The 27,250-nt window shown below is 48.2% G+C and overlaps 3 protein-coding genes and 1 non-coding gene across 6 annotated transcripts; 1 reads left to right on the forward strand and 3 right to left on the reverse strand.

Moving 5' to 3' along the window:
- Positions 1-349: 349 nt before the first annotated feature.
- Positions 350-10,317, reverse strand: ATP1B2 (ATPase Na+/K+ transporting subunit beta 2). The gene is made up of 7 exons (XM_016222432.2): positions 9,621-10,317; positions 7,712-7,840; positions 7,042-7,146; positions 6,731-6,936; positions 6,448-6,504; positions 5,555-5,653; positions 350-5,442 (listed from the first exon to the last, which is right to left on the reverse strand). Exons 1-7 carry the CDS (start codon positions 9,730-9,732, stop codon positions 5,278-5,280), a joined length of 873 nt encoding a protein of 290 aa, XP_016077918.1. The 5' UTR covers positions 9,733-10,317; the 3' UTR covers positions 350-5,277.
- A 5,984-nt stretch (positions 10,318-16,301) lies between these two features.
- Positions 16,302-16,435, reverse strand: LOC148091195 (U11 spliceosomal RNA). Its single transcript, XR_015715945.1, has one exon. It is a non-coding gene; the product is annotated as a U11 spliceosomal RNA (small nuclear RNA).
- A 1,006-nt stretch (positions 16,436-17,441) lies between these two features.
- SHBG (sex hormone binding globulin) lies at positions 17,442-20,527 on the reverse strand. 3 transcript variants are annotated; one of them, XM_016222427.2, is made up of 8 exons: positions 20,385-20,527; positions 20,149-20,240; positions 19,783-19,972; positions 19,339-19,500; positions 18,938-19,097; positions 18,681-18,817; positions 17,824-18,028; positions 17,442-17,590 (listed from the first exon to the last, which is right to left on the reverse strand). In XM_016222427.2, exons 1-8 carry the CDS (start codon positions 20,511-20,513, stop codon positions 17,442-17,444), a joined length of 1,224 nt encoding a protein of 407 aa, XP_016077913.2. In that variant the 5' UTR covers positions 20,514-20,527. The 3 variants fall into 3 exon arrangements, with proteins under 3 accessions (XP_016077913.2, XP_016077915.2, XP_016077917.2); XM_016222429.2 differs by lacking the exon at positions 20,385-20,527 and having other exon boundaries at positions 18,938-19,043; positions 20,149-20,192; XM_016222431.2 differs by lacking the exons at positions 17,824-18,028; positions 18,681-18,817; positions 20,385-20,527 and having other exon boundaries at positions 20,149-20,225.
- Positions 20,528-21,788: 1,261 nt separating this feature from the next.
- SAT2 (spermidine/spermine N1-acetyltransferase family member 2) lies at positions 21,789-26,970 on the forward strand. Its single transcript, XM_016222468.2, has 6 exons — positions 21,789-21,930; positions 22,168-22,219; positions 22,351-22,434; positions 22,534-22,635; positions 22,774-22,814; positions 22,940-26,970. The coding sequence occupies exons 1-6, from the start codon at positions 21,865-21,867 to the stop codon at positions 23,105-23,107; spliced, it is 513 nt and encodes a 170-aa protein (XP_016077954.1). The 5' UTR covers positions 21,789-21,864; the 3' UTR covers positions 23,108-26,970.
- Positions 26,971-27,250: the final 280 nt, after the last annotated feature.

The following is a 27,250-nucleotide window of genomic DNA, read 5'->3' on the forward strand; positions in this document are numbered from 1 at the left end:
CTGGGCCTTAGGGAAAGAGGGAAATTTCCAATTCATGCAAAGTAGTTTTAATATTAAAAAAACAAGCCAAATTACATAGACGCAATATCTCAAAATAGTATCTACACATTGAGTCAAGAATATTAAGGGTAGGGAGGTTGCGAGGCTGGGTGAAAAGGGTAAAGGGATTTTTAAAAATATCAAAACTCATAGACACAGACAACAGTATGGTGATTACCTAGAGGGAAAGAGGGTGGGGGGAGGTAGAAGAGGGTAAAAGGGGCATAAATGGTGATAGGAGACCTACTTGGGTTGGTGAACACAATACAATATATAAATGATATACTGTAGAATTGGACACCTGAAACCTATATAATTTTATTAACCAATGTCACCCCAATAAATTCAATTTAAAAAAAGATGTGAATTAGAGCCACCAGGTGATTGAGCATCGACCTATGATCCAGGAGATCTCGGTTCAATTCCCAGTCAGGGCACATGCCTGGGCTGTGGGCTCGATCCCTGGTCAGGGGCGTGCTGGAGGCAGCCGATCAATGACTGTCTCTCATCATTGGTGTTTCTCTCTCTCTCTCCCTCTCTCTCTGAAATCAATAAAGATACATTTTTAAAAAATAAAAAAGAATATTAACACTAACCAAGTAGGGTTTATTCCAGGAGCAGAAGGTTGGTTTAATAGAGAATACAACATAACTCATTGCATTAACAAACTAATGAAGAAAACATGATCATATCACCAGATGCTGAAAGGAATTTGATTAAATTTCAGCAGCCATTCTTTAAAAAACAGTAATGGAATACCAGGAAGTATCCTAATGGTTAAACACTAAAATAATTTCAGTTAGAATCAAGAACTAAACAGGGATGCCCACTAACAATTGTTTTAGAACACTCAAGAAAGTAACCTGATTTAAAGGAATCTACCTTTTAGATCACATGTGCCTAAAATTTCAAGACATAATACAGATGTGATAGAATTAAGAGAATTTAGGAAGGGCCTGGCCAGCAGGGCTCCATGGTTGAGTGCCGACCTATGAACCAGGAGGTCACCGTTCGATTCTGTGGTCAGGGCACATGCCCAGGTTTTGGACTTGATCCCCAGTGGGGGGCGTGCAGGAGGCATATGATCAATGACTTATCATTGATGTTTCTATCTCTCCCTCTCTCTGAAATCAATTTTTTTTTAATTTTTTTAAAAGAATTTAGGAAGGTAGACAATAGAGAAATATTAATGGTTTTTAAAGCAAAAGCACTGAATAAATATTACCTTTAAAATAACAAAAGCAGCTCTGGCCTGGTAGCTCAGTTAGTGTGTCATCCCCATATGCCAAGGTTGAGGGTTTGATCCCTGGTCAGGCAGGGCACATACAAGAATCAACCAATGAACACATAAATAAGTAGAACAATAAATCAATGTTTCGTCTCTAAAATCAATAAACAATGTTTAAAAATAACAAAAGCAATAAAATATTTAGGAATAAGTTTAACAAGACTGGCACACAAAAGTATGGCACAGGACCTACATGAAGAAATTGATAAAGCCTATTTAAGGACATAAAACCAAGCTCCAAACAAAAGATAACCATGTTCTTAGATGGGAAAACTTAGTATATCCTAAAAGTCAATTCTCAAATAAAGATATAATGCAATTCTAATTAGAACCCCAACAAGATTTTGTTTCTGTAAAAAGTTCCCAAGAATAGCCAAGAGTTGTTTTAAAAAGAAAATGGGGGAGCCCGGTTGGTGTTGCTCAGGGATTGAGCATCGACCTATGATCACAGTTTGATTCCCAGTCAGGGCAAATGCCCTGGTTGGGTTGCAGGCTCAATCCCCAGTGGGGGCGTGCAGGTGGCAGCAGATCAATGGCTCTCTCGTCACTGATGTTTCCATCTCCCTTTCCCTTCCTCTCTCTGAAATTTAATAAAGATCTATTTTTTAAAAAAGAGAGAGAATGGAGGAATTTGCTTGTTAGATATTTTTTTTAAAAAGTGAAATTAGGTTGATATAGCTTGATATATGGCAGCAAGCAGTGAATCCAGAAATAGATCTCAGTATATAGAAAATTTTATTATATGGCCAAAGTTAGTTTTTCAGTTCAGTGGGAATAAATTACAGTTTTTTAAAATGAAGCTGACACAACTGGAAAAATAAAATTGGATTCCTAATTTACACACAAAAGAAACAAAAATAAACCAGATGAATTAAAGTGAATGTAAATTTAAAAAAAAAATTAAAATCCTGCCCTGACTGGTGTGTCTCAGTGGTTAGAGCATAGGCCTGCACATCGAAGGGTCTCAGGTTCGATTCCTAATCAAGGGCACGGTACCTGGATTGCAGGTTCCATCCCCACCCCAGTTGGAGCCTGTGTGAGAGGCAACCAATCCAAGTGTCTCTCTCACATCAATGTTTCTCTCTCTCCCTCCCTCCCTCCCTCCCTTCCACTCTCTCTAAAAATCAATGGAAAAAATACCCTCAGGTGAGGATTGACAAAAAGAGGAAAAAAACAATTAAAATCCTGTCCCCCCCAAAAAAATCTAGAAAATAATGAGTATACTCTAGTGACTAGAAACCCAGAAACTACAAAAGAACTGATATTTAATAATCTGAAAATCCAACACTTGAACAGTAAAAGCAACCACAAACTCAAGAGGCAAACAGCCTGTTGGGGGGGAATTTTACAATGCAGAAAACAGTTAATATCTATGGCTGTTGAGGAGTTTTAACAAATTAAGAGAAGAATGAACTAATAGAAAAAATATTATGCTGCCATTTAAAAACAATTAGAGCCCTACCAAGTGAAGTAGTGACAAATTTAATGAGTGAAAAAAGTGAGATGCACAAAAGTGCATAATATGATTCGATTCTGAAATAACAATGACCAAAACCCAGGGATCCATGTTGTTTCTACTATGCATTCAGGATAAAATTGCATATATGTAAGCATGTGTAATAAAGCTATTTTTTAAGGCAAATACTAAGACCAAGTCATTGAGAAAAAGCCCCAAGGAAAAAATTAGCTATAAACCCATCAATAAACATTGTTGTATAGACCCATCCATCCCTTTTTCTATGCTTGTACTGTTCTTTACAGGAAATTAAGATCATAAGGTTCCTAATGTGTCTTCTAGTCAATTTTTCTCATCTTTCTAGACATTGGCTGATGCTATTCTCACCCCAGACTGTTCCATGCTTTAATCCTCTAAGAAGCCTTCCATTAGAAGCCCCCAACAGAAAGTGATTGACGACTCTGAATTTTGTCCTCAATAACTTTCTCCCCTTCCCCGAGGCATGTTTAGGTCTACCTGGAATGAGTTTCTAGTGTGCTCCTCACTTCTCCCATTAACCTGGGGAGCTTCTTGGGGGCAGGAACTCTGCCTCTTTCATAAGTGTCCTCACAGTGCCTAGAATGCAGAGTAGGCACCTCCTAAGTATGGTTGTACAAAGGGACACAGTCTTTCTGTCTCTTGTATTGCTTGACCTCAAAATAATATAGGTGAAGGAGTGATCTAGGAGGTAGATGCTGAGATACTGCACAGCAGAGGTCATATCTGAGGAGCTGCCCAAAGCCTGGGTAACCCCTGGATCACCCAAATCTACACTCCACCCCCTTCCCAGGGCTCTACCAAAAGTTCAGAAAGGAACCACCCGCACACAGGGCTCCATGTATGATATATATTTATATATATAATTGCTCTCATTTTATTGTACTTAATTCTCTTTTTACAGTAGATCTGACACGGGCATTAAATAACTGCAGAGAGAGACCACTGGAATGAGGGGACTGCAGGAGAACATGGGGACCCAAAGGGAAGAAACAGATCCAACAAGAGAAAAAGGGAAGGGTCCATCTGTGGGGTGTGGAGGCTTCAGCATCAAAAAAGAAAAGGGAGATTAGAGAGGTGAGGAAGTGAAGGGCACTGGAGGAGAAAGTTAACATGCCTCTGTAACTCAAGAATACAGGAGGTCCCTCTTTTACAATTCTATGGACACTGGGGGGTTGTTTAAAAATGCACAGGGATCTGAAGGAGATGGAGCCAGGAAATTCAGGGCCTAAACTGAGGGGTTATTTGCAAGTTTCAGGCTAAAATGCGGAGGAAAAGGAAGGAGTTAGCTATTAGTTGATAAACTGCTAAGAGAAGCCAGCAGGAGGATGGTGGGGGCAGATCTGGGCCCGGGGAAGTTGGTGGAATAGTCCCATAGCCTGCTGACGTTTCCAGGGTGGCCACTGGGGACACATCCAGAATGGCTGCCCCTCCCCCAGGGCTCCTGGGAAGTGGGACTTGAAGGATATTCTGGGAAAGCGGACAGGAATAAGGGAGCCATAGGCAAAAGCAAAGTGGATATTCAGCCTAGGTCCACCCTGCCCTTCTGAGGGGTGCCTATTTGGGTGACAGAGACCAGAAAGAGAATTTTCAAGAAAGACCAGCACAGCACAGCTGGGCATTGCTCAGCAGTTGAGCATTGACCTAGGATCCAGGTGATGGGGTTCAATTCCTTGTCAGGGCACATGCCCGGGTTGCGGGCTCGATCCCCAGTAGGGGGTGTGCAGGAGGCAGCCCATGAATGACTCTCATCATTGGTGTTTCTATCTCTCTCTCTTTCTCTCTCTCTATCCCTTCCTCTCTCTGAAATCAATAAAGATACATTTAAAAAAAAAAAAAAGACCAGCATAGACTCTCTTCCAGACCCTCACTCCCAGCTCACAGTCCCCTTAGGATGAGAAGTGCCATGTGCCAGCAAACAGGGAGAAGACTACAGAGCCACCTGTCCTGAAAAGAGAATAGGAATGGAGAGCAGGTGGAGAAAGACCTACCAGAGGAACCAAATAAGTCAAAAGCCACCAAGATGGCAACAGCGTATAGTAGGGAGAAAGTGTGGGACATAGAGAAAGGTGACAGCGGCTGTGCTGAGGAGCAGAAGAATGGAGTGCCACATTCCCGTCTGGAAGCTAAGGGGTGAGATGAGACTGTGTTTGTGTGTGTGTGTAGGTGGGTGGGGGTGTGAAGGTGGGGAGGCATTTTCTATATCTCTCAGGGGATAGGAGGGTAGCTGTGGGAACACCCCACTCACAGCTAAACCAGAACCAGAACAGCTCCTCCATGACCATCTCAGGATCCCATCTCCCTGTCTCTGACTGAGCTAGGGTCGGAGAAGGTAGTGGAAAATGTGTGAAAGTGGGGAATCACAATGGACATCAATCAGGCTGGGTTTAGAAGTAAAGGAAAAGGGACATTCCAGAAGCATCCATAGGAAAGAGGTGGGGGCGGGAGGAAGGGGGTCTCAGGTTTTGTTGATGCGGAGTTTAAAGGCCACTCGGCCAGCAAACTTGTCTCGTTCATCGTCCGTGGCGATGTTGGCTGCGTTGATCCGGCATTCCACATTCACCTCCACATTAGGGGTCACGTTCAGGAACTTCACAGCCACCAGGGGCTGTGTGTAGTTCACCTGGGCCAGAGGAGGAAAGTGAGGGACCAGGCCCATGGCAACTTGGCCTCCTCCTCAAGAACGTCACTTCCCTGAGGAGCCAGCAGCCCCGGGCCCCCCTCCCAGGACTTACGTGGAACTTTTTGCCATAGTAGGGGAAGTACATGAGGTCAATGTTGCCATTGGCAGGGAACATGACAAAGCTGCCCAGATTCTCAGCGTCTTCGTCTCGCTGTGGGGGCACAGGAGGGTAGACAGGAGAGCTTGTTAGGGATGGGAGGAACCAGGAAGCTTGCCAGACTTCTCTTGTTTTGTTTTTGCCCCAGGTTATTTTGTCTCAAAACTGCTTCCCTCGAGCTGTGAGTCTGTGTGTGCTTGTGTGTGAGCAGGAGGAGGTATCCTGTCTCTCTCAATAGACTGGGAAGTTCTAAAGAGTGCTAATGATATGGAAGCCTCCTACTGCACTCCCACCTTAAGTTCTTACCCCATCCATGGAAAGCAGTTTCTAGAGCAGAGCCAAGAGAGAACAGATAAATGAGTTAGGCTCAGTAGAAAGCAAGGAGAGGGGCTGAGGGAAGAGCTGGCAGGAAGTTTCTAGACAGGACAGAGGTAGAGGGAGTAGGGTTCCAAGGACAACTTAGTGGTGGCAGATAGTGCTAACAGATCAGCAGCTACCAGATACCTAAAAAGAACTGAGGGTCAGGTGAGATATGGGAGGGAGAGCAGAAGACAAGGTTATCAAGGGAATAGAAGGTGGAAAGGTTGAGAGAAGACAGGGGCCAGGGCTTAGGTGGAGTCAGGGAGGGGCGTGTCTATCCACACAAGAGGTGGCTTCTGCATCCTAGAGAGAAGGAAGAGGGGTAGGAGCCCCTTGGAGTTTGAGCCATATTGGAGCCCCCTCTTACCCCTTTGTCCCTATAGTGATGGAGCCTCTGGGAGCGAAGAAGATTGGAAGAGGTGAGTGAATTACACAGAAACCGTGGTATATAAACAAGTGTGCAGGTGCACAAGGCCCAAAAAACTCACCTTCCCCACACAAGTAACATTCATGCTCTGGTTTGCTCCTGCATAGAAGTTGATGACCTGGAGTGAGGAGAGTGGTAAGAGTTAGAGAAAGAAGTTGTCAAAGACACAAGTATCTAGCTTCTGGCCATGGATCTCAGCCGCCAATGGCCCCATCCTGTTCTCTCAGCCACTCAAACATCCAAAAATCTAATGCACATTAGCCCCAGTGAAAGGAAGGAACTCTCAGTAGATGGTGTCCCCAGCTCCCTCCTCCATTCTCCCTAGGGACCAAGGTCATGGTTACCCGGTTCATCTTAATGAAGACACAGGGCTGCCCAGTGCTATAACCATAGTGGGTGGGGTCCCCGATGCCAGAGCAGTCACCCAGCTGGGTCCGGTTGAACTGGCAGGCACGTTTCGGGTAGTTGAGGACTCCATTATCTGGCTGTTCGTAATAGCGCCCAGGGCGGCAGACATCATTCTTTTGGGCTTGGATGGAGTCATTGTAAGCTAAGGAGGTAGGGGAGAGAGAGCACGGGCCTGATGTTCCACTTCTAGGGTTTCTAATCCCCTGCCCAAGGTCCTGCACAACCACATCTCCAGCCCCACACTCACGCTCCAAGAACTTGTTGAGCTTCTGAACATGCTGGTCCCAGCTTTCAGTATCACTGACGTTGACAGTGACATCAAGGTTCTCAGTCTTGGGACGAATCATCAAGCCTATAGCCAGACAAGGACAGGAGTGGGGGATGTATATAAGATGTGAGACCACACACAAAGGACAGAAGATGGATATAGGGAACACCAGGGCGAGGGATGGGATGAAGATCTAAGATCCTGCCCGGCCGGGCGTGGCTCAGCGGTTGAGCATTGGCCTAGGATCCAGGAGATTGCGGTTCAATTCCCAGTCAGGGCATATGCCTGGGTAGTGGACTCGATCCCCAGTTGGGGGTGTGCAGGAAGCAGCCGATGGATGACTCTCTGTCATCAATGTTTCTGTCTCTCTCTCTCTCCCTCTCCCTTCCTCTCTCTGAAATCAATAAAGATATATTTTAAAAATAAAAAATAAATAAAAGAGCTAAGATCCTCTTTATGGGCGGAAGATATCCCCAGGTCACCCAGCTCTTAGCTGTGGGACATGGGAAAGGAAAGCGGACTTCAAGAACTTAGCACACGGTGATTGGATCATCGGCACCACACCTCTGGGAATTCTGAGTTCTCAGCCTACGAGTTCCTTTTGGAGGCTTAGGGGCACAAGGGCTGGTAGGGGAGCCTCATCGCTCACCTGGTGTGGCCAGTCGGTCCTGGTACTTGGGTGTATGGTCAGAGACAGTCTGCAGCATCACCCACATGGTAAGGGTGAACATGGCTGTGAGGAAGCCATAGAAGACGAAGTAGAAGAGGAGGATGAAGGCTAAGGAGGAAGAAATGGGGTCAGCAGGTTCTCCTGTCATGACCTCACCTACTCTACACATCCCTCTCCCACTCAGAGGCCACACACTGGGACAGGGCACAGAGCCTCAGGGACACCTTTGGGCCTTCCCCAGCGGGAGGAAAATGAGACAAGCTGGAAACAGGCAGCTGGGCCTGGCTGCCAGCCATGACTCCCAGCCCCCTCCTGGTCCTAGGGCACAGTGAAGCCTGACCTTGTGGAGGCCACAAGAGACCTAAACTCTCGTTGCTGAGACAACCCCAAGTACAGGCCGCAGTCATCTTGCTTAAAATTACATTCCCAACTTCTCAACCATTCATGGCCTTGAAAAAGCACATCTGCTGCTGCCGTGTTGGTACTCGGGCTTAAAGTTGTACGGCACGACTTTCCAAGCTGGCACTGGCTACCGGTTCACAACCAAAACTCTATCCCATCCCTCAGAGTGCGGACCCTCACACTCTGAGGGATGGAATAGCAAAATCTTCTCTCTCCTGGAGCCCCACAGAAGCCAAACCCTGAACTCAGCTCCCACCTAGCTACAAAATCTCTGAGACGGCTGTCCAGAACTTTCAACAATCACCCCACCCCCAACTCACACACAACACCCAGGCCAGAGGTGGGGAATAAAGGCAGAATCTCCCACAGCCTTCCCAGCAGAAAGCAGGTCTTCGGTGGATATGAGATGGCACTATGTCACTCCTCAGCCTAGTATGAGTACCTGCTGTTTCCACCACTGAGGATCCCCAGTGCTTCCACCTCAGAAGACACTTCCCCCATGAAGCCTCCTCAGATTCTCCCAAGTACTCATGGACCCTCCAATCCCAGACACTGGACTTCAAGTTCCCTTCCGGCAAGGATTGCACTGGACCCACCTGAAGGGCCCCAGGTGGGTGGGCTGATGGGGACATCCTTTGATCAGTGTGGATGAACTGTAAATTGTGTCATGCAATGTCCCCTGTGCTTAGGCTTCCCAGCTTGACTATCCCTTTTAGAAGAATTCCACCAGCACCCATGCCTAGCACCAGACCAGACACAACTCCCTCCACACACCCTGAGTTCTGCCACCCCAATCCCAAAGCCACACTAGGCCAAATGATGTCCACACCTCACCACTAGTGACCAATCCTCCCTCCTCCTGCGACATCTGAGGCAAAGATCCAGCCTCAAAAACCTCACAGTGACACTCCTCCCCAACAGCCCCCCACCCACAGAGCAGCCACAGATGGCTCCAAACGCTCCACGGTGGGATATAGACCACTTCTGCTATGAAAAATACACACACACACACACACACACACCCCACACACACACACACTCCCACCTCTCCAGGACCCGCCCTCTCACGCTTGTTCCCAGGGTCCAGGGGGTGGGCATGAACTAAAAATAGACGGCTTGGCTAGCTAGTTGGGAGCTGCAGGGAGGGAAGGGGCATTCTTCTGTGGAAGGAGGGCCACTGTATGGAGCGGACGGGCCTCCGAGAGCGAGCACCAGGGCGCGGACACGCGCGCAGAGCCCGCGACCCCCCGCGCGAGGGGGCTCAGCGGGGGGCGGGAAGACAGCAGTGACCTACTTTCTCCGCCTCCGCAACGCCAGCCAAGAAGATTAGACAAGCGATTCGGTCCCCTCCCAGCCCAGAGCACGGCAGGGGGGTCGGGCGCCGGGGACCCGGGAAGGGAGCCGGGGATACGCCGGCTGGACCTCGTGCCCCCAGGGCGTCGCCCAGAGGACCCCCACCCACCCCTTGCGCGGCTGCCCCGCGTACCCCAGCTGGTCCCGGTGCGGCCCATGAACTGGTGCGTCCGCGGGTTCCACACGAACTCCTTCCACTCCTCAACCACCTGCCCGCAGCTCTTCTTCTCTTTTTGGGTGACCATCTTGGCGGCGGGGGACGAGTCCCTCGCGGGTCGGGGGGCTACGGAGAAGCTGGGATGCCGTGCGCTGTAGCCCCCCTCCCACTCACCGGAATGCTCCGGGAGCAAAGGCAGCAGGGGCGAGGGAGACCCCCTTCAGATATGCAGCTGCTGCAAATTCCGGGGAGCACGGCCACGCGCTGCAGGTTGCTGGCAACGCGACGTGGGATGCACAGATCCTAGGCCCCCTGACTGCGATGAAAAGGGGGGGGTGTCAGAGCAGGGGAGAATAAAAAGGGGAAGGGGTACGAGTGCAGCTTCACTCCACCTCCTAGAAGCAAAACGAAAAGGGATGCAAAAATAGACGGCAGCAAAACCTGAGAGAAACGCAGAACAAATTGGGGTGCAAGGAGGTACAGAGAGAAGTGGGGGAGGGGGCCGCCCCGAAATCCGAGATTCAAAGAGGCTGTGGAGAGGGTTCGCGTGACCGCTGAAGACTCCTCCGCCAAGCAGAGACCGCCACACCAGTGGTAGCTCGGCCACCGAGGTGAGGCGGGGACGCGCAGTTGGGGTCAGCCTGGGATAGGAGATCCCAGCCCGAGGCTCCGCTCCTCAGCAGTGCGGGCCCGCGGTCCAGGAGCGCAGTCTTTATAGTCAGCGGCGATGGGGCTGCCCGCCCCCTTCCCACCGCCAGAAGCCCCGCCTCCTTGTCGCTGGCCCGGGCAACCTCATACATATGCAAATATGGAGAGATGATTGGGCCCGCCCCCTGCCGCCACTTCTTGAGGAGGAGGTCTCTCCCTTACTGCCACCCCAGGTATGGACTGCATCAGAGTGGCCAGAGGGGATAAGGGCGGGATATGGAGAAAGATAACCCCAGAGAGACAGGCTGAGAGGGAAGCAGATACGTGCTTGAGATGGGGGCCCCAGGCAGGGAGTTAGAAAGAGACTAAATCCAGGAGACACACAGGGCAGAATGTGAAAGGAACAGAGAAGGAGCCAGAAACCAAGAAAAACTGATAAAAGAGACCAGCCAGGGTACTAGACCAGCAGCATGGAAGCTGGAAAAGGCCGCATAGAGATGGACAGAGGCCACAACAGAGGGAAATTCCTCTTGTGGGAGCTGCTACCAGTCGCCTCCAACACCTCCTTTTTCCAGCCCCGCAGCCCCTTCTCCCACCACCTGTTTATCTCCAAGCCTCCGGGCTTCCCCGAGCTTCCCACCACATCTGTCAGTGATTCCCTCCCAACACCACTGTCCCAACCCCAAGCATCACCCTGAGACTCCAGCCCTGGACCCAGGTCTGCCAGTCTGCTTAGGTGTTCCGCCTCCTCCCACCCCCATGTCTTTTTTTTTTTTTTTTTTTTAATCCTCACCGAGGATATTTTTTTCTATTGCTTTTCAGAGAGAGCTGAAGGGAGAGAGAGGGAGGGAGAGAGAGAGACGTTGATGTGAGAGAGACACATTGATTGGTTGCCTCCTGCATGTGCCCTTGGCTGGAATCAAACCTGGGACCCTTCAGTCCACAAGCTGAGCTCTAACCACTTAGAAAACCAGCCAGGGTCCCACTCCCAAGTCTTAACCCCCTCCTCATATGCCCACTTGAGTCAACAAACATTTACTTACCAACTACTGGAGACCTTGTGCAATGTAGCCCTGGACAGGTAAGATCGAAGTTTTCACAGGGCTGAGACCCACAGTGTAGTTGGGGGCTACAAGAGCCTCTAAAGACCTTGTGTTAAGAATAATTATCTCTTTTTCTCTCTCCTCGAATCTTGTCACTTTTCCATGGAGAGATTTTTCTTCTTTCAACTCTCATCCTAAATCCTTAGCTCTAGTCCTCAACAGCTCCTGTTTTGATATCACTCTCCCCCTCAAACTCTCTCCCTCCAGTCCAGGGCTCAGCTTCATGGACTTGGGATCTACTCAAACAAGACCCATGCTCAGAATCACCTTGTGCTTAGTTTAGTGTTCTGCTATCACCATCTTGAAATTCTTCATAATTTTATCTTTGAACTTGTGCTTTGTAAGGGAAGTCCAACGGAACAGTGGAGCATGAGTGTGAGCAGAGGCGATATACACAATAAGCCATTCATGATGCTCCATGAGCACAGAACTCCGGTGCACCCATCATGCATCAGAGTTCAGGGAGACTCAGTGAGTACAAGGTAAGTGTGTTATGTCTACACCTGAATAAGTGGAAGTGCTGAAAGCTGGGGGACCGAACTTTCCATTCAAAATTCAAAGCAGAACTTGCTTTGAAAACAGAAAGAAGGCAGTGGCCTTCTATGAGACATGGATATCAAGACATCCTATCATATCCTTTCTCAGTCATGTTACTTCCCTCATTTAGCCAACCACTTCTTTTTTAACTTTTATTGATTGATTGATCTTAGAGAAAGAGAGAGATGCCCTGGCCGGTGTGGTTCAGTTGGTTGAGCGTCATCTGCACATCAAAAGTTCATGGGTTTGCCCTGCCAGCATGGCTCAGCAGTTGAGTGTCAACCTATGATCCAGGAGATTGAGGTTCAATTCCCAGTCAGGGCACATGCCCAGGTTGCAAGTTCGATTCCTGGTCAGGGTGGGTGCAGGAGGTAACTCACCAATGTTTCTCTCTCACATCAATGTTTTAATTAGGCTACTACTCAGCTCAAAGGTCTTCAATGGCTTTCTGTTACCCTGCAGGATGGAGTTTTCTTTCTTCAGTTTAACCTTCAGGGTACACCACAATCTAGATCCAGTCTGTGTCCCCAGTCCCTTTCCCACTAGGCCCCAACTAGTCCTCTGATAGAGTTGAGCTGGTCACTCCCAGTACAGGATATGCTTACTCCTGACTTCTCACCTTTGTCCACTTCATCTCCTCATTCTGGAAGACTACCCATCCTTCAGAGTCCATCCCAACTCCCATTCATTCATTTAATGGATATCTAATGAGCATTTGCTTAGAACCAGGCACTGTCTTGTCTCTGTGCTCTTGGGACTCCCATTCCAGTAAAAAACAAGCATCCAGCCAGGTGTGGCTCAGCAGCTGAGCATCGACCTAGGATCCAGGAGATCAAGGTTCGATTCCCGGTCAGGGCACATGCCCGGGTTGCAGGCTTGATCCCCAGCAGGGGGTGTGCAGGAAGCAGCTGATCAATGACTCTCATCATTGATGTTTCTCTCTCTCTTTCCCTCTCCCTCCTCCCTCTGAAATCAATAAAGATATATTAAAAAAAAAAAGTGATGACTTCACTAGAAATTAACTTAAAAAAATAAAATTAAAACAAGCAAAAAATAAAATAACATTTATATTATGCAGAAAAAATAAAACAGGGTGATGTGCCAGAGAGTGCCTGGATGGTCAGGGATGACTTATAATGTGATACCTGAGTGACCCAAAGGAGCCATGGGGTGATGTAGGGGAGAGCTTTCCAGGAGAAGGGAAGTGCAAATGCAAAGGCTGGTCTTCAATGAGGGAAGGCAAGATTGATCAGGCAAGAGACCCGAGAGGTAAGCAGGGACCAAGTCATACAGGTCCTTGTAGGCCAAAGAGAGTAGTTTGGAATTTAATCCAACCATCACAGAAGAAATTTTAGTGTTTTAAACAGGAGAGTGACATGAGTAAATTTAATGAAAACTGCCATGAGAAGTAAGGCTACCAGTTAGGAAGGTTTTGCAGCAGTCCAGGTGGAAAATATGGATGGCTTGGATCAGGTTAGCAGGTTTGCAGGTGAAAAGAAGAGGCTGGGTTCAAGATCTACTTTGAAAATACAGTGACATGAACAATGGGGGTGCCAGAAGGAGAGGAATCAAGGCTAATGCTTAGGTTTTTGTTTTGAGCAGTTGGGCTGAAAACTCTTGTGTGTATTTTATCTCTCTACTAAATGCCCCATTGGTGTTCACAGGAGAAAAACACTGAGAAAGGGGTGGCAGGGAAAAGAGTCATTACAAATGTCCAAACTCCTCCTGGAGCCCTGCCCTCCCTCCAGCATCTCCAGAAAGGGAATAAGAGTGCCCACACACCCTCTGCCATATCCAGAGCCAGTCATGAAGTCTGTGTCCCTTGGTCAATCTCCCCCCACAAGTCCACACAATCCCAGGGACTCAGCTGTCTGGCTTCCCAACCATATGGGTCCTTGCAGGGACAGAAACAAGGAAAGAAGAGAGTTCTGAAACACAGATATGGGGAGAGGGAAATGGGAGTATTATTTAATGGGTACAGAGTTTCAATTTTTCAAAATAAAGGGTTCTGGAGATAGGTGAGCTCTCTCTCTCTGGAGCAAGTCCACGCCTTTCCCTTCCTTCTCTTCTTCCCCCAGATGCATTACCTTCGCCTTTCCCTCTCCTAAGCTCCAAGGGCCCTTCTGCTGCCTCTATAACTTGTTTCCTGAGCCTACACAGCTCAGCTGGCTCACTTCTACTACTTCTGTAACTTTCTAAATAAACTTTCTCTTATAATTTGAAAAAAAAAAAAAAATAGTTCTGGAGATGGATGGTGGTAATGGTTGCACAACACTGTGAATATACTTAATGCCACTGAACTATCCAGTTAAAAATGATTAAGGTTGGTAAGTTAAAAAAAAGAAAAAAGGATGGTAAAAGTTGTTGTGTATTTTACTACAACTCAGAAAAAAATAAATAAAAAGGAAAGAAAAACATATGTTCCTTCACTGAACAGATCAAGCTCCAACTCCTCATCAGGACTTACAAGGCCTCTCACAATGAAGCCCATGGAACCTGGAACATCCCCAGTTTGCCCTCTTTCCACCTCAGCCTATCCCTGATTCAGCCACATCACACACCCTTCCTCATCTTTCATGAGTCTGTAGGCTCAGCTCAGACTTGTATTTCAAGAAATATGCACAAGGCTTGGCCGGCATGGTTCAGTTGGCTGGGTGTCGTCCCATGTACTGAAAGGTCACCTGTTGGGTCCCAGGTAGGGGGGTGCAGGAGGCAGCCTATCGGTGTTTCGCTCTCACACCGATGTTTCTCTCTTTCCCTCTAAAAAAATCAGTAACGATAGTTTTAAAAAAGAAATATGCACAAGGTTAATGATATCAACAAGAGCAACAGCTCTCATATATTGAGCAATTTCTTGATGCCAAGCACTGCGCTAGGCATTTGACCTACATGATGTCATCAAATCCTCACAGCAAGCCTATGAGTAGGGTAACCTCCCTTTTCTAGATGGGGAAATGGAAATTTAAAGAGATTTAAGCATTTGTTCAAGTTCACACATCCCATACCTTACCTCTTTGATGATCCTTGATAGAGCTTGCAACCAGGTTCCCTGGCACTTCATAGAGATCTCTACTAAAGCATTTAACATGTCTGTCTCCCACGACCCTGATTCTCCAGGGCCAGGACCAAGTCTTACTCATTTTAGAGTCCCTGTGGGCTACCTAACACAGTGCTTGGCATACTGTCAGTAGCCAATAAATGTTAGTTGAAAGAAACAAAAAGAGAGGAAGAGGGAGGGAGGGAGGGAAGAGAAGAGAGAGGCAGAAGGGAAGGTGGAGTGAGTGAGTAAACCAGGCCTGGAGGCTGCAGGGTATGCTGCCAAAGTCCAGAAAAAATTTTAGGGGTGTGGAAGAGGCAGGGGACACTGGGCAGGCATTGTAGGTGCCCTTGGCGGGGGCCTGGTAGTCTGTGTCAAAGCAAAGTCAGTCTTAATGAAAGAGTGTAGACAGCTCTGAATGGTAATCAGGGATCTTGGAATCTAGGGCAGGCTGGAGAAAGAGGTTGAGGGCATGGTGTCCTGAGCAGGTCGTGTGGAGGGAGGAGAGAAAAGCCAGCCCCTGGGAGATTCCTCAGGACACAAGGTCAGCAAGTTGCCACTCACAACAACCCCCTTGGTGGGAACTCAGGTGTGTTCAGGCCCTTTAACCTCTCTATTGACTGGCTCACACTGGAGACTCCTTGGGGACTGGCTTCTTTTCATTCTACTCAAGTGGCCTCAGAGAGGGCTTCCCTGACCACCCAGCTAATGTTGTCTCCCCCCTACTACCTATTATATTATTGACTTTTATTCCCTTTATAGAGCTAACCACTATCTGAAATAATCTTGCTTATTTATTTCTCTTGTTTATGGGCTGTTTGGCCATCCCCTTCCCTATTTTGTGAGCTTCATAAGAGTAGAGAGTATGTCTTCTCATTAATGTATCCTCAGTGTCTGGAACAGTGCCTGGTACACAGTAGGTACTCGATAAATATCAGTTGAATAGACATATCCAAGTGACCCAGGCTGACCCTGAACATTGCATAGGGAACGAAGCTGAATCTGGGCTCCCTGGCCATGCTGAGGACCCTCCTACAAAACACTGTGAGTGGGTGGAGGCAGCTGTAAGACTGCAAACTCGAGATTGGGAGGGTCTAAGGAGGAGCCTAGGATTTGAGTCTTCTAACCTAGAGACTGTCCTGGAGCCTCTTTACCCTGGACTCATATAGATCTTGGTTGATCCCTGCAGAAGGGGCAGCGGGTCCAGCAAATAACTCACCCTGTTGTCTGCATTCCTGGTAGGGAGATCTTTATCAGAAGCTAGGAGGCTAGGACGCTATGGGGTCTGGAGATGGGGAATGGTTAACAATTTGTTTGTTTGTTTGTTTTTCATTGGATGCCAGGACCAACGATTACCAGCTGCCCAGATACCAAAAAATTATGCTTCCGAAATCTCCTGATGTCGATTCCGCAGGTAGAACAATCAAGCTGCAGCAAGTGTGCCCCTTATGACAAAAGCCCTTTTTTGGGTTAGCAGTTCTTGAGAGGGAGGAGGACTGTGAGTTTGGGACTCAGGGCTGCAGTCCCAGGGCTCCCTAGGGAGCTGGGAGCTTTGGGCTAGGACACAAGGATTCCCAAGACTGGGAGATGGGGCTAGGTGCTGGGGGCTTGGGCTTGAGGGTTTCCCAGGGAGCAGGGGGCTGAGGCAGGAGGGTGCCCCTGGGAGGGGCTGGGGCACCAGGATTCTCAAAATGTCTGGGGGTCATCATATTCTCCGAGGGCAGAGATGTTCCTGAATCTGCCTGTCCTTCCCAGCTATGACCAGCACAAGCCAGTTCTTGCTTAATAGAGTAGAATACAGCTAGTGGATCAAGACTAGAAGAGAGAGAGGCAGCTTTCTCCCTCTGTTCTTCTCCCCTTTCCTTTCTCCCTCCTGCCTCCACCCCTTCTCCCCAAATCCCTGCCCCCATCTCTCTATGACCCTCTCATGCCCCCTGCTGCTGCTTCTTTGAACTGTGGGCAGTCTAAAGAACAATAGAATTCAATCTCTTCCCTTTCCTCCTGACTTCTCAGGACCATCCTCAGAGAGGAGAAGCTAAAGTCCCAAAAGGAAGGGAGTAGATATCTGCTGGAGGAGGTGGGTTCCTGGCTCCAGAAAGTGATCTATGTCTGGTGCATGTGTCTGTGGGTGCTGTTGCTGGGATCTCAGCCTGCGAAGTCACTGCTTCCTCAAGAAGCCTTCTTTGACCCCCAGTGTAGTTTAAGGCTCCTGGTCTACAAGATTTCTCAATTCCTTGACTGCTCTTTAATGGCATTATCAGAGTTTCTAATTATCCACTTATTTGTTAGTGTTTGAGGAATACATGCCTTCCCCAGGGAACTGTGAGCACCAAGAGGACAGAAACCAGGGTTATTTTTACTCATCAACACAACCCAATGCTCCGCACAATGGCTGGTACATTGCAGATGGACAATAAATATTTGTTGAATAAATAAATGAGTGACATTCAAAGGGAGTTCTTAAGTGGGGATTTAATGGGTGGTGTTAGTGCCATTGCCTGGGCTCTGGGGACAGCTGTGAGTCCAGATGTCCTGGCTTCTGCTCAGGGCCCGATCCATGTCTAGCCTCTGGTCTTGTGCCCAAAGGCCGTCCAAGCAAAAGGAGGCAGAAGATGCCTCTCCTAGAGGGGCATTAGGGCATTAGGATGATTTGGATACAGAATCTCCTCCCCACTTTTCTTCCTTTCTCCAAACTAAGTTTTTTAAAAGCACTTCCTTCCACTGCCCCCATCCTCTCTCATCTTGTGGCCAAAAGGTTTCCTTCCTCTAAAAATACCCCCCCTTCTTATCTTCTCCCCTGCCTTTAGCTGTTTCCAATGGTGTGGTGAGGAACTTGAGCATCACTCTCTTTTACCTGGCAAAGTCCCCAGGAAGAGACGCCCCTGGGGGTGGGCCCAGAGGTTGAGGAGGGAGCCAAGGCCCACAGGAGGTGGAGCGAGGATCTTCCTTGGCCCCTGGCTCAAGAGCACCCTGGACACATCCAGCTTCAGCTGAAGAGGGAGTCCCAAGACCAGGGGCAGATCCAGCCCTGGCTCTGACCCATAAGACAGCACCACTTTCTGCAGAGTGTGTAGGACAGGGACATAAGTTGGGGAGGAAAGAATGAATCACATCTATTCCTTGTGGCCCCATCACCTAGCTGCCTTAAGTCTGCCTCTTAGCCACACCTCGTATCTACTGGCCATCCCCACCTCCTAAATCCTGCCTCAGTTCTCCTGGCTTGACCTTCCATAAAGCCATACTCACCCCAAGTAAGTAATACAATCTAAATAAAAGCTGTTTGTGCTCCTGGCTGGTAGCTCAATTGGTTAGGGCATCATCCCATACACCAGCGTTGTGGGTTCAATCCTCAGTTAGGACATATACAAGAATCAACCAATAAATGCATAAATAAGTGAAACATCAAATCAATGTTTCTCTCTCTATCTCTCTCCCCCTTCCTCTCTCTCTAAAAAAAAGTCAACAAAAAAAGAAACAACCAATGAACCCATGAATTAGTGGGACAACAAATCAATGTTTCTCTCTCTCTTTCCCTTCCTCTCTCTAAAAATCAATAAATAAAATTTTTTAAAATAAGTAAAAGTGGTTTGCTTGGTGTCCCCAGCTTTAAGATGTATCCCTGGCTGCCTTAAGCCTTCTTAATATTGACATTTTGGAGTCCCCTTTCTTCCACTGCTCCTAGGTGCCACCACAGGCAGTGCCCCCTCTTACTTGATCTTGGAGGTGGAGGCTGAGCCAAGAAGGGTTTTCTGGGGTCCCGAAGGCAAGGAGGTGGCCAGAGCCTGCTGCCAATTGGAGTCCCAGGTCCAGAGAGAAGGCCCAGGGCTCTACATGAGGCTGGGGAATATCTGGTGGGGAGAAATGAGGCCTCAAGGTTAGGGATTCATGGAGGGAAGGGGCTAGTAATGGAAAGAGACAGAGGAAGGAAAACACAGAGATAGCCATGGAGGCAGAAAACCAGCCTTTACCTTGGAGACTGAATTCTGCATGAGTTCCTGGAGGGAAGAATATCCCAGGTTGGGACTCTATAGCACAGTTTCTGAGGCTAGTGGGGACTGACACTGAAATCTGGGCCTGTTTGTCCAGCCAGTTATCCCTGCGCAAACAGGCATCCAGGGCAGGTACCAGCTGGAGCCCATAGGGGGAAGGGAAGACACAAGGATGTCAGAATTGGGACATCTGAGCCCAGTCCCAGGCTCCCCACCCTCAATTCACTCCCCCCCCACCAATACACAAGCATTTGGCCTCCCCCATGAAGCTCTTATCCCATCCCCTCTTCTCAAAAGTGTGGACTTAGACCCCCATAGCCACCAAGCCAGCAATGTTTTATCAGCTTAGGTGATGGTTCCCACGCCTATGATGCAGTTACCGGCAACCGGAGGTGGGAGGCAGGGAACAGCAGTCCCCCAAGTGCAATCCTCATGATGGGCTGTGGTTTTTTGGCCAGTGGGCCAGAGACCTGTCTCAGACGAAGCACCTCCTCCTCGTCCACTCCCAGCAACACTGAGTCCCCAAGGATCTTCACCTCTACCTGTAGAAAAAAGGAGAAACAGAATCAGAGACCCCTGGGACCTGTTTCCACTAATTTCTTCAGAGTCAGCCAAGTATAGTGGAAAGAACATACATCCTTGGCTCACTTAGGACTTGTCACTTATATACTGACTGAGTTTTAGAATTCCCCTCTGAAAAAATGGAGGTTTTGTGCAGATTAAATGAGATGGCAATGGTAATGGGATGCCCAATGACTTGATTCTGTTCCCCTTCCTCAGACTAGCTCAAGACACCCTTCCCCTCAGGACCAGATCTGGCTTACCTGGTGCCACCTCCCATCGTCCAGCCGGGGTCCAGCACCCACTGTAAGCTGGGCCCAGGGATTGTGCAGTTGGATCTCAGGCCGGCCATCTCGAAGCCCCAGGACAAACCAGTCATCCCTTGGATTGGTATCACCATAAAAAATCACTCCTTCTGGATCCCAGGTTCGAAACTCAAAGGAGGAGGAGGTTCTGGAAGAACACAAATGGAAGGGCTGTGTATGGGGTGTGCCTTTGAAGGTAAATGTGCGGTTTGGGGAGGTGAGGAGGTAAGGGAGCGAGAAGGACAGTGAGACGGGGAAAAGAGAAGAGGCGATGGAGATGGCAGGGTCAGGGGATTAGGTCAAGGGACTAGGTGAACCTCATACTTTGTGATCTTGGTGAGGTTAAAGGTCATGATAGAGACAGGTTCTTGTCCTGGGCCATTGCTGAGGTGCACAGCAGGAGGGTCCTGGATCCCCTATCAGAGAAGAAAATAAACAAGCTGGAGTAAGGACATGCCTGAGACAGACAGAAGGAGAGGCAGTGTTACAGGGCCAGAGGAGGAAAGAAAGGAAGAGGGCAGAGCCAAAATGTAGCTCATTTAAACACATGGGCTGATTACCCTGTCCCGTTCCTGCAGCTGGGTGAGGGGAATCTGTCTCAGAGCCTGTCCCTGGTGGTTATAAGGTGGCAGCAGCAGCAGTAGCAGCAGTACCCAACACGATTTGGCCAGAGGGCCTCCACACTCCATAATCAGCCGTAGTCCTCTCTCTCTGTGGCTCAGACAGCTCTGGGGAGAATGCGTAGCAGACAGCCTTGAGCATGGTCATTGGAAGGTTAAAGGTTGCCCGGGGGGAAGAAGGGGGGCAGGAGACAGGGGCACTGACCCTACCACCCTTCTGAGGGGACAAATGGGGTGAGGGACAAAGTTCCTCCACTACCCTCCCCCACTGCTGAGAAAGTTTGAGCTGGGAGAGGGCACCCCACTTTCCCTCTCCTCCTCTAGAGCCTAACCTGGGTCCTCCAAACCTTCTCTCCACCGGGGAAGCTGCCTGGACAGGCTTGAGGTGTAGAAACAGTCCTGTCCTGCTCCTCAAGCAGCATCCCAGTCAGGATTAGAGCCAAGACACAGAAATCCCAAATATCTAGCTGAATGACTGTGGGCAGGTCACTTTGCAGTTGTGCCTTAGTGTCCTTGTCTATAACATGTGAAAAAGAATACTTACTTTATGTGGCTACTGCGAATGAGGATTAATTGAGACAATGCAGGCACAGTGCCTCGTATCTGCTCTGATTGCTTCCCTTATTATTTTCCCAGGCCTGGGAGGGAAGTACTGCTTCATAAGGAGGTATTGTCTCTGAGTGTGATTTAGTGGATACTAAATTATCTTCTCTTATTCATTTATTACAAGGCCTAAACATCTACCAACAGAAATTTATCACCCTCTCCCTGCCCCATTTTAAAATACAAATGGACCCTGAACAGTAACACTTTGTGCCACCCAAGAGCCATAGTTAAACAGCTTTCAGAGCCGGGAGCCTTAGGGCTCACCTAGGGTCTGAGTAGGCTTGAATGGGTGAGTGAGAGTAAAGGGTAGAGCAGATAACCCGGGCCCACTTCAGTTAAAGAAGGACCCGGAGTCCTTCTTTTCAGCTGTGGGGTTACTGCGACTCAGGCTGGGACATCCCAGATCAACAGCGAGGGAGCCTCTGGCAGCTAGACCTTGACCCCTGCCCCCGCTCCCAGTCACGAGACCCGGCCGAGGGAAGCGGGGCGGGGAGCGGGGGCGGGGGCGGGGGCGGGGGCGGGGGCGGGGACGTGCCTACTCTACAAGATGATTGGCTGGCGGGTGCGCGCCCGCGGGGCGGAATTTGGGGGTACTGGGCGGCGAGAACCGCGTCGCCTGGCTACTCGCTCGGCCCCGAGGTGGCTGGGATCGGGTTTCCGCTTCCCAGCCCGCGGTACCCGCGACCACCTTGCTCCCCTGCCTTTCTGGGATCCGAATTTGTAGACCCTTTAAAAGGTCCCCGGAGCCCTTCACCGGGTCCTGCAGAACGGAAGTGGGGATCCTGGACTTCCGTCCCAGGCGGTGGGAATCGGGATGGTTTCCGTGCGGATCCGAGAGGCCAAGGAGGGAGACTGTGGAAATATTCTGAGGCTGATTCGGGTTAAGTCTGTGGGCCAGAAACCAGGGTCTCAGGGAGGGGCAGAGCGTCGCGGCTGGAGGGGTCTGGGAGGAGGCAGAGGGTGCGGAGGAGGTGGGAGCTGGGGGGGGAGGTTTGAGGAAGGGGAGGAGGTGGAAGCGGGGGTGGGGTGGGGTGGGGTGGGGAGGAGCGCGCCCTGGGGTCCTCGCGGAGCAGCGGGGCCCTCCTGCGCTAATGTGCTCTCTGTCCCCATGCCATAGGAACTAGCCGAGTTTGAGAAACTCTCGGATCAGGTGAAGATCTGTGAAGAAGGTTGGGGCTCAGCACCTGGGTCCTGATGGAGGCTGGGAGGAAGTGAGGGATGAGTTCCCCGGGCTGTAGCTCCAGGCTGGGCACACACTCAGGCCCTCTTTCTCTCTTTGTCACAATTTCGATCTGTGCAGACTTGAGGGCAGATGGCTTTGGAGAGAATCCTTTGTATCACTGTTTGGTAGCAGAGAGCCTTCCAGGCCCCGGGGAGCCACAGGGTAAGAACACACCTCCACCTCAGAGTTCTCCTTTCCTGTCAGCCTCAGAGGCCTCTCCCCATGGCATCCAGTGGCCTGACCTCTCTTTCTTTTTTTCAGGGCCCTGTGTGGTGGGCTATGGGCTATACTACTTCATCTACAGCACATGGAAGGGACGCAACATTTATCTGGAAGACATCTATGTTAAGCCGGAATATCGGGGTACAGGGCAGAGGCTGAGGCTGGGGTGGGAGAAAAGCAACTCATAGACCTGACCACCATCTAATCCCAGCTTTTGGCCTTTTCTGATCCCCTTCAACTCACATAATCCCTCTTTTTGTTTTCTTCTTCCCACATCAGGTCAGGGGATTGGTTCCAAAATAATAAAAAAGGTGGCTGAGGTGAGAAGGGTGATGAGGCTGCAAGCCTGGGGACCTGGAAAGGCAAAGGTGTCTGGAAGACACCCAGCTTGAGTGGAGGGTGAGAAAGCCTTTTCCAGGAAAGTTAGCGATGTCTTTTCCCACAGGTGGCCTTGGATAAAGGCTGCTCCCAGTTCCGCCTGTCAGTCCTAGACTGGAACAAGAGGGCCATGGACTTGTACAAGGCCCTAGGAGCCCAAGATCTGACTGAAGCTGAGGGCTGGCACTCCTTTCGCTTCGAAGGAGAGGTGATGAGGAAGTTGGCAGGAAAGTGATGCTGTCTCTTAGGGATCTGGCTCTGAGTTTCTCCTTCTCCACCAGCTCAAGTGCTCCTCAGAGACTATCTCCATTGCCAAAGTTCTCCCTGAAGGAAGGAAGAGTTAGGGGTGAATATTCCTGAAGTACAGAAAGAGCCAGAATTGAGGGAAAGGTCTTTCCACCTCCTTACTGAGAATGAAAAATAAATGACAGTTATTGTTTTGATGTGGTATTGGGTAGAGGAATTGATGACTTGATATGATTCAGCCACTTTATGACCCTTCCTCACTATTCTGGTTAGTGGATGTTGCTCCTGGGGATAAAAGTGGGCCCAAGACTTTTGGCTCTGAGCCTGTGGAATATGGAGAAAAAGAAGAGCAAGGGGCCAGCTTGGCATATCAGGCTTGTTGGTCCCATGTGGGACCCAAACAAAGGCCTCCAAAGTCTGGATGAGCTGTGCCAGATCCAAGACTGAGGCAGGCCCAGGGAGCAGACTGCCACCTGGTGGTAGCATTTCAGGGCCACTGGGAAGGCCCACTTGCCCTAACTTAATTTTTTTGTAATTTGAAAAAAAATTTTAATTTATCTTTATTGTTGAAAGTATTACAGATGTCCTCCTTTCCCCCCATTGATCCCCTCCCCCCTGAACTCCTCCCCCTAGGCCTTCTCCACACTATTGTCTGTGTCCATGGGTTAACTTTTTTTTTGAGAGAGAGAGAGAGAGAGGGAGGAAGGGAGAGAGTGAGAGAAAAACACTGATTTGTTATCCCACTTATTTATGCATTCATTGGTTGACGCTTATATGTGCCCTGATTGGGGATCAAACTTGAAACCTTAGCATATTGGACAACGTTCAAACCAACTGAACTACCCAGCCCGTTGCCCCAACTTTTAAAAATCAGCTAGCTAGTGCTCTTTCTTTTTCAAAAGTCACAAAGCTCCCGGCCAGAGTGGCTCAGTTGGTTGGAGTATTTTCCTATGCAGCTAATGGTTGTCGCTTAGATTCTCCAGTCAGGGCACATACCTGGGTTGCAGTGGTTCAATCCCTGGTCTGGGCATGTGTGGAGGGCAGTCAATCGATGTTCTCTCTCTCTGTCTTTCTCCCTTCCTCTCTCTAAGCATGAGCATGTCCTCGGGTGAGGATTAGAGGGGAAAAAGTCCCAAAGCCTTTATTTTCAGTTTAGCAAAACCAAAACCTTTAGGATTCATGGAGGGGAATGGGCTCATATACTACGTTCATAATATTTTATTACACAAGTAATGTAAGTTTGTTATGGAAAAATTGGTATGTAAATATAAAATAAAAATAGAGTCCATAGCCTGACTTACCAAACTATATTAACCCTTTGGTATCAATTCTTCAGATTTAAAAAAAAAAATTGATTTTAGAAGGAGAAGAAAGGAGAGAGAGAGAGAATGAAACATCAATTTGTTCCACTTATTTATGCATTTATTGGTTCCTTGTATGTGCTATGACCAGGGATTGAACCCGAAGCCTTTGCTTATCAGGACAACGCTCTAACCACCCAAGCTACCCGCCAGGGCCAGATTTTTTCAATGTACATACATACGTAGAATAAGTGTGTAGGGATTTATGAGCGAATACTCTTTTGCAAACTGTTTTTTCATTTAATATATTAGAAGCATCTTCCCATGCCATTAAACATACATCTATCATCACTTTCCATGGTGGCATGTTATTCCATTTGGGGATGAACAGTCAGTTAAATGGTCATAATTTAGACACCAAAAGGGGACAAGCAGGTAATTTAAATGTGTAAATTGTAAGAAACAGAATCTATGGATGTCTAGAGAGTTGAAGATCCATCTTAAAGTTAAAATGAAAAAGAAAAACATGATTCAGTCAAACAACACTTCAGGGTCCCAAATTTTTGGCCCTTAAAACCAATTTCCTGAAGCCCTGGCCAGCTGCCTCAGTTGGTTGGAGCAGCACCCTTTTATACCAAAAGGTTGTGGGTTGGTTCGATTCCTGGTCAGGGCACATAGGCTACAGGTTTGATCCCTGGTCAAGGCGAGTACAGGAGGCAACACCATCAATGTTTCTCTCATGTCAGTGTTTCTTTCTCCCTTCCTGTCTCTATAAATCAATAAAAACATATCCTCAGGTGAGGATTAAAAACAACAATCCAGCTTACTGCAGATGGGCTTTAAGGATAATCTTGATCAAGAGATAGTGACGCCCTGGTCCAGGTGGCTCAGTTGGGAAGGTAGAGGGTTCAGATCCCGGTCAGGGCACGTTTGGGAGGCAACCAATCGATGTGATGTTTCTCCCATTCTCTCCTTTCCCTCTCTAAAAATCAATGAAAATGTCCTGGGGTGAGGCTTAATTTAAAAAAAGAGAGAGATCGTGAAGCTATTTAGCTACTTTCACAGATGAGAGCTAGAAGAATCCAATCTCATTCTTGGTTCATCTCAGTTTGGCAGAGATTAATATCTTTTAAACATGATCAATTTAGTGATGGTGCTTTTTAAACTTAAATTTTAATGCACAATGGATTATTTCTGGTAGGATACACGAACAAGCAGGGTACAGTTGCCTCTTGGAAGAGTAGCTGGGTGGCTGAGGGACAGAAGGAAGGAGACTACTTTTCCTGTATACCACTTTGGAATTCTGAATTTTGTGCAATGCCCATGTGTTACTTTGAAAATAATGAATAAATAGAAGTTTAAACATTAATGCAGAAGAAAGGGGTCTAAACTAGGAAACTTACAAAATTTCCAAAATTTATCTTGCCCTCATCTTGTTTTTGTCTTTGCTTTTCAGTTTACACTTTTTTCTTTAATCCTCACCTGAGAATATTTTCTCCACTGCTTTTCAGAGGGAGTGGGGGAGAGAGAGAGAGAGAGAGAGAGAGAAACATCAATCGGCTGCCTCTGGCATATGCACTTGGAGGACCAGGGCCGGAGATGGAGCCTGCAGCCTAAGTACTTGCCTTTTGCTGGAATCAAACCCGGCACCCTTCAGTCTGTGGAACGATGTTCTAACCACTGAGCCAAACTGACTATGGCAAGAGCTTACACTTTTTATGTACTTCTCTCACCTTGGCCCGGATTTTACCAGTTTTCACAGCATGATGTCTTTGCACTCAGCATCACTTCATGGGCTCTGGCCCACTCCTCACTTCATTAGCCTCCTGTAAGGTGATTCTGTTAGATGTTGGGGCTGATTGGTATGGGTGATAAGGCCTTGGTTCTGGTCACTGCAGGAAGAACAGAGGGAAGGGCATTTAGGGTCAGGACTTTTTAAAGGGAGAATGAAGAAAACAATAAAAATATCTCTCACATCTGTTCACATTCCTTCCCCACTTCCACTATCACCTCTGAAAATTGCAACCTCCTTACTATCTCCCAGCCTCCTGTAACCACCCCCTTCATGGTGTTATTTTATTTTTTAAATACATCTTTGTTGATTTCAGAGAGAGGAAGGGAGAGGGAGAGAGAGATAGAAACATCAGTGATGAGTCATCATTGATCATCTGCCTCCTGCATGCCCCCAACTGGGGATTGAGTCCACAACCCGGGCATGTGCCCTGACAGGGAATCAAACCACGATCTCCTGGATCCAAGGTTGATGCTCAACCGCTAAGCCACGCCCAGCCGGGCGAATATTGTTGCTTCTTGATGTTTATTTTAGGCATTAGCTATTGACTTCCCATTGCTCTCTTTTCCAGACCCCCCATCACCTACTCCCGATCCTTCCATCTTTTCAGTGTAATCTCGTTGGATCTGTGTTTAGTGTTTACATTATTATGATTATGCAAATGTTTTTCATAGTTGAGCCATGTGGATAGTTATAGTTTTTCTTTTCTGCACTATTTTTGTTTTCCCTGGAATTAATACATGCCTTGTCTTTTTTGTTTGCTTAGTTTTCTGTGTACTCTAATTTATCCCCAAATTCTCCCTTAGTTGTGTTAATCTCTTTTTATTTTTTATTTTTTTATTTTTAAAAATATGTCTTTATTGATTTCAGAGAGAGAGGAAGGGAGACAAAGAGAGAGATAGAAACATCAATGATGAGTCATTGATCTGCTGCCTTCTGCTCGCCCCCTGCTGGGGATTAAACCTGAAACCTGAGCATGTGCCCAGACTGGGAATAGTACCTGGACCTCCTGGATCCTAGCCACACCCAGCTGGGCTAT

The sequence above is a fragment of the Miniopterus natalensis genome, chromosome 17 (assembly GCF_054644295.1).
Source record: "Miniopterus natalensis isolate mMinNat1 chromosome 17, mMinNat1.hap1, whole genome shotgun sequence".
NCBI classification, from domain to species: Eukaryota; Metazoa; Chordata; class Mammalia; order Chiroptera; family Miniopteridae; genus Miniopterus; species Miniopterus natalensis.

Excerpts from the sequence above, each read along its gene's own strand:
- SHBG (XM_016222427.2), bottom strand. The coding sequence starts at position 20,513 with ATGGAGTGTGGAGGCCCTCTGGCCAAATCGTGTTGGGTACTGCTGCTA. Across the intron at positions 19,098-19,338 it reads CCTCCCACCTCCGGTTGCCG|CTGGTACCTGCCCTGGATGC; the intron begins GTAACTGCATCA and ends TATGGGCTCCAG. Across the intron at positions 18,818-18,937 it reads TGCAGAATTCAGTCTCCAAG|ATATTCCCCAGCCTCATGTA; the intron begins GTAAAGGCTGGT and ends TCTCCCCACCAG.
- ATP1B2 (XM_016222432.2), bottom strand. The coding sequence starts at position 9,732 with ATGGTCACCCAAAAAGAGAAGAAGAGCTGCGGGCAGGTGGTTGAGGAG. Across the intron at positions 6,505-6,730 it reads TCTTCATTAAGATGAACCGG|GTCATCAACTTCTATGCAGG; the intron begins GTAACCATGACC and ends TCCTCACTCCAG. Across the intron at positions 5,443-5,554 it reads ACTATGGCAAAAAGTTCCAC|GTGAACTACACACAGCCCCT; the intron begins GTAAGTCCTGGG and ends CCTCTGGCCCAG.
- SAT2 (XM_016222468.2), top strand. The coding sequence starts at position 21,865 with ATGGTTTCCGTGCGGATCCGAGAGGCCAAGGAGGGAGACTGTGGAAAT. Across the intron at positions 22,435-22,533 it reads AGGCCCCGGGGAGCCACAGG|GGCCCTGTGTGGTGGGCTAT; the intron begins GTAAGAACACAC and ends TCTTTTTTTCAG. Across the intron at positions 22,815-22,939 it reads TAATAAAAAAGGTGGCTGAG|GTGGCCTTGGATAAAGGCTG; the intron begins GTGAGAAGGGTG and ends CTTTTCCCACAG.